This window comes from Aricia agestis, chromosome Z (assembly GCF_905147365.1).
Source record: "Aricia agestis chromosome Z, ilAriAges1.1, whole genome shotgun sequence".
Classification (NCBI taxonomy): Eukaryota; Metazoa; Arthropoda; class Insecta; order Lepidoptera; family Lycaenidae; genus Aricia; species Aricia agestis.
Window position 1 is genome coordinate 20,932,977 of NC_056428.1, and position 9,869 is coordinate 20,942,845.

Below are 9,869 nucleotides of genomic sequence, written 5' to 3' on the forward strand. Positions count from 1 at the left end.
TGCCCGCGCCCGTATCCGCCCGTGTTTTAGCGTTGGCCCTCAGGGCCGGGACACAAAAACACGATACGACGTCGTATCGTGTTTTTGTGTCCCGGCCCTTAGATCTCTGTATGTCAAATCAAACATTTCTTTTTAAATTAAAAATTAAAAAAAAAAACATTCTAAAATTAAAAAAAGATAGGTGAAAATAATTGCGAAATTATCTTATCAACTCCCAAGCGGCCCAAGCGGGCCGCGATAAGTGATAAAAATAGATTTCCAAGAAGCGCGATCGAAGAATTAACCGGTTAATTTGGGTTTTCAAAATCGTTTGTGTGTTAGTAACCGGTAACCTTTACCATTTGGGTTAGGTAAAAACCGTTCGCTTGTTTAACCGGTAAATAAAAGAACGATATATTTACCTGTTTTTAACCGAAATAAACCGGTATTTTCAAACCAGTTCCGAGCCCTGCCCGCGAGGCCGAAACTGTCCCGCTTTTGCAAACAGACAAAATGTATTTTAAGTTTTTACATTCGAAATGCTTGTGAAATGCCAGGAAGTAATGCAATCCCATACAACAGACAATATGATTTTTCTGCCATAATATTTTGCTCAGTATCAATAAAGCCAATAGATAGGCACTTGAAATATTCACAAACCACTCAATTGTATTTATATTTCAATAATTAATTAATAACAAAAAGAAAATTAATAATAATTGAGGGGGTCTTCCATACAAAAAACACATTTTTTTTCCTATTTTTGCTTTATAATAGTACAACCTTCGTGTGCGAGTCCTACTCACACTTGGCCAACTTTTTTATTTTATGTATAATTCTGCAGATGTCCCGCTCTGACAAAAATAAATCAATGGTCACGTTATGCATGCAGCATTAGGTCTACCCTTCCTATCAACTACGAGTTGATATACTTACTTACTGCCAATTTTTTAAATCCTTTTGCCAAGTATTATTTTTTATTGACATATCAATAATAATTATCAAAATAAATACAATATGAATGCTGATTAAAAAACAACACCCTTTACAGTACTCACAACTCACAATAAGGTTCATGTTATGTGTTAAAGACTTTTACAATTTTAAGAATTTCGTACAATACCTATGAAATTGTCAGTAATACCTGTGAATACTGGCCTCTCATTGGTTTCACTATCATATACAGTCCTTCTGGGTTTTTCTGCTTGTAGCAGATCATTGACTAGAGTATCATTGCTTACAGGTTCCTGAAAAAAAAAAACGCACACATAAGAGAAGTTTTTTTTGTAAGAAGATGACCAACTTATTTTGGTGGGGTTATGTCAAACCCAGCTATATCGCCTTACGTTGATTGACATAGCCCTAACCACATGATGTAAGTCTGTCATCTGTTTATGAAGCAATCTGATGGTACAAAAAATAAGTATTATTACACTGAAAACATACATTACTGAAATATTTTAGCTTTTGAACCATATTGCAATAATGTTTCAAATGCCCACTAGTATCACACTTAAGGACGCTATCACATTTTTTCACAAATATCAGCGATTTTCAGGTACCATTTTAAAGAATTAGGAGTCACACTGCGAGGATATTTTGGTTTCAAATTAAAGATATTATATTTATCTCCATGTCTACACCATAAAAACGTTTTAACCATCACAATAATCACAAAAGATTAAAAAAAATGGGATTTGATTAGGTACCATTATACTTAGCTAAATACACTGAACTAAGGAAAATAAATATACAAAAAAATTGTTGCTTATTTAGTCCCCTGTACGAATAGCTAAATATTTTATATAAAAATAAATAACATTTCCATTTAAAAGGAAAATAAGAAACACTCTCAAATTTCTTCATACATTTTCGCCCTATCAAGAACTTGGCGAGCGTCATAACCTCCACTGTACAAGTCACGCTGATATTGAATGTTATTTTACGAGGGCTGCTATTTATGTATCCGGAATTAAAAAAAGAAACAAACATATATCATTTAATATGGTTTTATTGCTTTTCAAAATATTCGCCGCGATGATCGACACACTTTTGCATACGCTGGAACCAATTTTCATAGCACTTTTTCCATTCTGATTGAGGTATCTCCAAAACGTGCATTTTGAACGCATCAACAGCCTCTTCGCGGCTCGAATAACGTTGACCACGTAATTTGTTCTTCGCGTATGGAAATAAAAAGAAATCGTTAGGTGCCAAATCAGGGCTGTACGGCGGATGACCAGTCAATTCGATCTTTTGACCCTCCAAAAACTGAGTTGTTTCAGCTGAGGTGTGACAGCTAGCATTGTCGTGATGTAATATGATTCTGCGTTGTCGGTTGTCCTTTCTTATTTCTTCAAAGACTTCTGGTAAACAAATGGTCGTATACCATTCAGAATTAACCGTTTTACGATTCTCTAATGGCACTGTAGCCACATGTCCATTAATTCCAAAAAAACAGGCGACCATTTGCTTCAAAGTACTTTTTGCACGAGTAACTTTTGTTGGTTTCGGCTCATCTTGGAACACCCACACCGTTGACTGTTGTTTAGTTTCGGGGTCATATGCATAGATCCAAGATTCATCACCTGTGTAGATATTATAAACGGCTTTTGACGTACCACGGTTGTATTTTTTTATCATTTTTTGCACCAATCGACACGAGCCCGTTTTTGATCGATTGTCAAGTTGTGCGGAATCCAACGCGAACATATTTTTTTTACAGCCAAATGTTCGTGTAATATCTTATGTATGCTCGTGATACTTATGCCTAAGGACGCCTCTATCTCGCGATATGTAACATGACGATCACGCATTATTCCCGCACAGCATCTATATTTTGTGGGACAACAGCTGTTTTTGGGCGACCTTCTTTATTTTCATCCGTGAGCATAGACCGCCCACGATTAAACTCACTGTACCAGTGATAAACAGTGGTTTTTGATGGTGCTTCATCTCCAAAAGTTGCGGTGAGTTGAATAAAGCACTGTTGTTGATTTAGCCCACGCCGAAAATCGTAGTAAATCATTGCACGAAAATGTTCACGCGTTAAATCCATGGCAAATGAAGACACGCAATTTTCAAAATGACGCCACAATGGAAAAATAATTGACAGTCACATGAAACAAAATGTATTCTTCAACCAAAGAGTTCTATTTTCAAATGTTGTACTTAATTACTTTTTAAATATTGTTCTTGTAAGTGGCCAGTTCCGGATACATAAATAGCAGCCCTCGTAATATCCTTAACGTCGATATTCGTACTGACCTGCTAATTTTTGTAATAATTTTTGTGATAGCGTCCTTAACAATTACCATTCTTTTGAAAAGGTAACCTTAATAAAATACTTACCGGCTGTGCTATTTTAATTTCATTATGTACATAGACTACATTTGTTTTAGAAGTATAAAGTAATGCTAATAACGTTATTGACACAATAACTGCTGCATACACTAGAGATCTCTGTAGACGAGACAGACGGTTCCACCTCTGAAACAAACATGGAATTATTAAAAATGTGATTGTATCTAATAATAATTATGAAGAAATAATGGTTCGAAAAACAATCCAACTAAATTAATGTATTTTTAAACATTCCTTGTAAACAGAAGCAATCAGATATTTAAAACAAAGACACAAACAATTTATTTAAAACCATATAAAGCACACTTCTGCCAACAATTTCCATATATTTTTAGCAGAAATAGGGTTTAAAAGTATCATAAATATAAGACTATGATATAATATCAAAATATAATAAAAAATGTTAAATAAAAAATGGAATACACCGATCTACCTCTTTCAAATCCATTTTGTAGACTAGTTACATCACTACCAGAAAATAGTGCACGGCGTAAGCAGTCTAGGACAATTGTATTTGATGCAGTACAAGATTGCATCACTACTTATTATGAATGTGCTGGTTCCGTCTAGCACATATTGTTTAATACACAATAATAGCTAGCAGTTGTGTATGTAGTGTTACATTTAATAAAGCTTTTTAGCTGCATAATGTGATGTGACTTGTAGCAGTTTGTAAACTCAAAGAAATCAGTAAGTATTGTTTATAGACATTTTTTCTTAAATCTAATTAATGATGTTTACAGGGGAATTCCATACATAACTTGTGTTATAAACTGTAACAATACAGGAAAATGGTCTGTGTTTATAATAGTGCAAACAAAATGTTTAGTTCAAAAGTTAACCAACAACAACAGTCAGCAAACTTTTATTACATTGTTTGAAATGTAGATTTTCTGTTTATTGCTGCTAATAATATTTTAAATTTATTTTTGCAATTTGTATAATGGTTTAGCTGTTCTCACACACTGATCACATTAAGAGTTATATTTGTTAGTGATATATTGAACTGACTACGAATAGAAATAACTATGGCAATGAATTATAACTTACCCTGATTATTTTTCTATGTGACACAGCTTGATCATCGTGAAGGTTATGAGTACTCCATTCATCACCCTCCTTTACCAGAGGAGCCTGGGCCTCAAAGTCTATGTTGGTATCCGGTTTCCCCATTTCGGTTATATATTTTATCTGTATATTGATTGCACAGTCATATTCTAAAATGTCACGAGCAAGTTAGCTCTAAAATGATATTACAGTTTACAGTCAAAAATTATCGTAGATCTTATTCAAATATAGTTATTGCAAAGGTTATGAATAATTGCTAACAATAAAATATTTACATGATAATTTTAAGGGAAGTAAAATTATTACTTCGTTACCGAAAAACTAATTTCGATCACTTCCGATAACGCATTAAACAAAAATTGGGTAATTCTTTAGTCATGACCAAGTCATGACCTATAGTTAAGTATCACATTTTGATTCGAATTTTTTAACAAAACTGAACTTTGAAGTTTGAGCTGTAATATTTGTAAATATAAGTACACAAGTACTTTCACTCACTTTTAGAAATTCAATATTTTTATTTAACTTCCTGCTTCTTTCAGTAATTTATTTTGCAAAAATCCCAAAAAGTGCAAAACTATTGAAGGATCGAAAAACTTTTTTTTACTGTCAAGTGTCACAAAGACACTAGAGTACTAGACAGTTGGCATAATATGGCCTTGGAAACATTATAGCAAACAGACACAAAATATTCGATTTAATATCGAGGGGTCACTAAAAAAATCGGTCAGGTGCGAGTTGGACTCGCCCATGAAGGGTTTCGCAGCAGCAATAACGTTTATTTTTTATGAAATTAAAAGGTTTTTGATTTATTTTTATATTTCAGTTGAGTTAATGAAAGTTAAAATTTAAATTAAGGTTTACCAGGTCAAGAAAGTGAAGAAATTAAAAAGTGGCAACATCGTAGTGTCATCCCTTTCAAATCAATCTAAGAAGAAAGGGATGACACTGCGATGTTGCCACTTTTTAATTTCTTTACTTTCTTGACAGACTATACCATATTTTATGACGTATAAAAAACTACTACCGTAAGTACTCTAATAAAAGTATGGGAAAAATAATAACGGTCATATTTTGTCAATTATAGTACATTCCAAAAATTTAAATGGCATACTGGTACAAATCGTTTGGCGAAAAAAAAAGACACCTTTGCAGTGGTTTATACATTATACATATATCTCAGAACAGTGGTTTAAATGGCCTGTTTTTATTGTTCTGTGGGTATGGCGGCCATTGGGACCTGTCGGAAAAGTATGGCAAGGTGATTTTCGTGAATGGCTACTCGACGATGATTATCTATGCAAAAATTAGCCTGACTTTATTAGCCCGACCGATTAGTCGACTTCAATGACACTATATCGACCCCTCTGGGTAGAAACGTCGTAAAAGCCATTTTGGCCAAAATGAGTTTTTAACGGTTTCTTACTCAGAATCGCGAGCTCTATCGATATGTATTTTCGAAATGTTCAAATTCGCAAAAAAAAAATTCTTTTACAGCATTTTTCAACTCATTATATACCCAGTTTTCTTCTTTGAAAATGTTGTAATGCGCAATTTTTTCAATTAATTTTTGAAATTTATGTAGTAACTAGTAAGCGACAAATTTTTAATTTCGTGGTTAATACTACATAATATATACAATACTTGAAGATAATACTATCAAACATTTTGTAGTAAAAGACACGTCACCAACAAATATGGCTTTTGCAACATTTTCTCGACTTCAAACTTTTTTTATTCTTTGAAGTTATAATAAACCACCATAGCTCAGTTAGCTTAGATTTTCGGATAGTTTATTAAATAGAAACTCAAAATATTCTACATTCAATAGTTTCAGAGATCGCATGGCTTTTACTACAAAAAATCTAGTTGATAATGGCTTTTACAACATTTTTTTTTGCTTCGCGATTATAACCATTTATTCATTTGGTTGTATAGTTTTTCATTATTTTAACGAAAAATTGTACTTTTCCGATAAACTTTAATAAAATTATCGAAATAAAACAAACTTTACCTCTAAATAATGCAAAGCTAGGTAAGTATTTAACAATAATAGCTTTTTTTTTTTTTTTTTTTTTTTTGTATTTCCACCCCCCTAACATTATTAGGGCTTGTTATTATTCTTTAATTTCTTTTTTCTTTTCCTTCTATTCCTTTTTATTTATTTTAGTCTTATTTACTGATTTCTTAGATAGCTATTACATTAAAATATCATTTCGTGATTCTTGTCACTCTTATACAATTTCCTTTTTCTTTTCGATTTTTCATATTATAGCCTATGTAAAATTATCCTTCATACAATATGGTTCCAATAATCAGTTTCTTACAATTTTCCATATGTTCCATTTAATAAATTTCTGATTAATAAAATTCCAATGTGATAAGTACAAATTGTAAATAAAAATTACCAAAAATAAAATTTCAATCCACATTTTCAATATTATACAGCAACAATGTCAAAGATAAAACAACGGCACAAATGTAAAACTATCCTAATATCACAGCTAACCATTAAACTAGAACCTAACTTTTATCACACAGAATATCACTGTTTTTCTTACATACTGCACCCACAATCTTCCTGCAAAAAGCCAGGAATATGTCCCGCTTTTTTCCCCCCAGGATGGATGGCAGATTCTCACCTGTCATCGATGTGCCCAATTTCTGTTCAATATCATATCTATTGCTAGCAAAAATTGGGCAGTCGAGTAACAGGTGAGGAACCGTCTCCTCAACTCCTGGCTGACACAGGCACGACGGATCCTCCTTCAACTTGAATCTGTGCAAGTAGAAGGCGAATCCGCCGTGTCCAGTCAGAATCTGTGTGGTGTAGTGTGTGATGTCTATCTTTTTGACTATTTTGTACGCAGCGGCAGCGCTTGGGAAGAAGAGCTTCGTGACTCCAGCCGTCCCTCCCACTTCGTATCTCCTGTCCCATTCCTCAATCGTATCCTCTCTTAAGATACGCTTGACGAATGAAACAGGACACAGATCGTAGTCGGGTTTCCTCCTCAATCCCAGCGCGGCCTTCTTGGCTAATTCGTCAACTCTCTCATTCCCTCTCAACCCTACGTGCGCCTTGATCCAAAACAAGGAGACCTCCCGCCTCTGCAATGCAGCTTTTCGGAGGGCCGCCCTTGTTTGCACTGCCAGGGGATGAGGGGAACTAAGAGTGACAGCCTGGAGAGCCGATCTGGAATCGCTGAGGATTCCGACCTTCGCCAGTCCACTCTTGCAGGCTATAGTTACTGCTCTTTGGAGCGCTAGAAGTTCGGCTTGGTAGACGGTGCAATACGGCGGCAATGCAAGCTTGACGGCCTTTGTCTCGGCCTCACCCTTCCATACGGAGAGTGCGGCTCCAACTCGACCCTCAATCTTGCTGCCATCCGTATATATCCTATGGACGTGGCTGTTAACCACGTCTGCATATGAGTCTTCATCTACCAACCCGAACCTCAGCTCTACCTGCTCTGCCGGATGTGGGTCCTCAATCGCAGGAGCCATTCGCTCCACCTCCCTGTCTCTTAGTGCCGGGTGTGGTACTCCCTTCTTGGCCTCATAAAGCCTCGATGCTTCGAGTATTCTGAGGTCAAGAGGGAGTATCCCAGCCAACAGCATTGCAGAGTTCAGGGAGACGGTTCGATATGCTCTGCAGATCTTCTGGGCAAAACCCCGTTGGACGGAGTTGAGCCTTTTTTGGACCCCCATCTTTTCCACGGTGGGTGCCCACGCTGCTGATGCATACAGAATAGTCGGTTCTATGACCGCAGTATAAATAATCCTAACTATTTGGGGGTTAAGCCCCCAGCTTACTCGAACGGCTTTGGCTAGCTGCTTGTATCTTGCGATAGCTTTTTGGCATACGTTGCCGACATGTTCACTGAATGTTAGTCCGCTGTCGATGGTAAGCCCTAAAACCTTAATCGAATTAAAATATGTAATATCCACACCCCCCATCGTGAGTCTAGGTGTATCAAATTTCAGCTTCCTGGTGGAGATCATAGCGCATGTTTTGTGTGGTGCAAAATTAAGCTTATTTGCCATACCCCATTCTTTTATTTTGTCCAACACCCTATTGGCTTTCTGCGCTATCTCTAAAGCTGTCTTTCCCTCAAATACTATCACAATATCGTCGGCAAAAGCCTGATTAAAGACCTCCATCTCCTCTAACAAAATTAGCAAGGGGTCCAACAAGAGGTTCCACAGGATCGGTCCACCGATGGACCCCTGTACGCACCCCTTGTCGGTCCCCCTGCCAACCTCCACTCCAGCATATCTCACATTCACTCTTCTTCCGCTCAAGTAGCTACTGAACACCCGCCTCAGGTTCCCCGGACACCCAACTTCAGCCAACCGAACCTTTATGGCTGGCCACCAAGCACTATCGAAGGCCCCCTCTATGTCCAGTGATACCACAACAGAAATTTTCTTCTCCTCCCTCAGCTTTCTGATGTGGTTCACTAACCTATAGAGGGCGTCTTCGGTGCTCCTTTGGGGCATGAAACCATACTGGTTCGGGCTTATTTTGGGCAACAGGTAGAACCTAAGTCGGGCGACCAGCATCTTCTCGAAGATTTTTCCGAGTACAGGAAGGAGGCCGATCGGTCGATAGGCTTTTGGTACCCGGTATGATTCCTTGCCTGGCTTTCTCAGCACCACCACTGTCGCCTGCTTCCACTTTCCGGGAAAGTAGCCGACAGTGAGGCACTTATTCAGCAGGGCAAGGAACCATTCCGGGTTACAATCTACAGCGTGCTGGCAGATGTCGGACGTGAGACCGTCCGCCCCGGGGGCCTTTTTGGGGTTGAAGGACCTTACGGCTCTCTTCAACTCCTCCATAATGAAAGGAGGGTCGTCCGGGCCCGTCGGCGGTTCGGAGTCCAAGGACTCCGCACGCCGGCGCGTCCGTCGATGTTCCTCACTTTCATCACTTTCCAGGTCCGCGGGGTAGAAGGTCTCCGCCAACAGTTCTGCGGAGCTTCGGGCGTCGAGGGTCTCACTGCCCCTTGTTAGGGGCAGATCCTCCTCCCGCCCTCTCACTCTGTTCAGCACTCTGTAGATGCCCTCCCAGACCCCCTCCCTATCCTGTTTTCGGCAAAACTCCTTCCAGCTCGCTACTTGAGCCTCTTTCACTGCCTTTTCATACTTCTCTTTCGCTTCCAGGTACAGCCCAACTACGCGGTTTCTGCGATCAAGCGCTGCGGTTCGGATCCTGCGTTTCCTTGTGGCGACATCCTTCTTCATCTGCGCGAGCTCATCATTCCACCACGGCAAGGTGAATTTCTGTGTGTGTTTTTTGGTCGGCATAGTGTCTCTGCATGTCTGTGTTATGGCTTGTGTGTAATTGTTTATTGCTTCATCTATTTGTTGTGTGCTGTGTATTGAGTCAATCGCTTGTACAGTCAATTGTCTGTCTGACATCAGCCGGGTCAGTTTCTCACGAAACTGAGTCCAGCTTG

At 38.1% G+C, this 9,869-nt stretch overlaps 1 protein-coding gene across 1 annotated transcript in view; it reads right to left on the bottom strand.

Moving 5' to 3' along the window:
* The window catches only part of LOC121739501 (endoplasmic reticulum mannosyl-oligosaccharide 1,2-alpha-mannosidase), a 35,407-nt gene extending 30,837 nt beyond the window's left edge, over positions 1-4,570 (bottom strand). The window contains exons 1-3 of the mRNA XM_042131994.1: positions 4,393-4,570; positions 3,331-3,468; positions 1,124-1,226 (exon numbers count right to left, since the gene is read on the bottom strand). Coding sequence (XP_041987928.1) covers positions 1,124-1,226; positions 3,331-3,468; positions 4,393-4,515 — 364 coding nt within the window. The 5' untranslated portion in view covers positions 4,516-4,570. The remainder of the gene's footprint in view (positions 1-1,123; positions 1,227-3,330; positions 3,469-4,392) is intronic.
* Between the last annotated feature and the right edge of the window lie 5,299 nt (positions 4,571-9,869).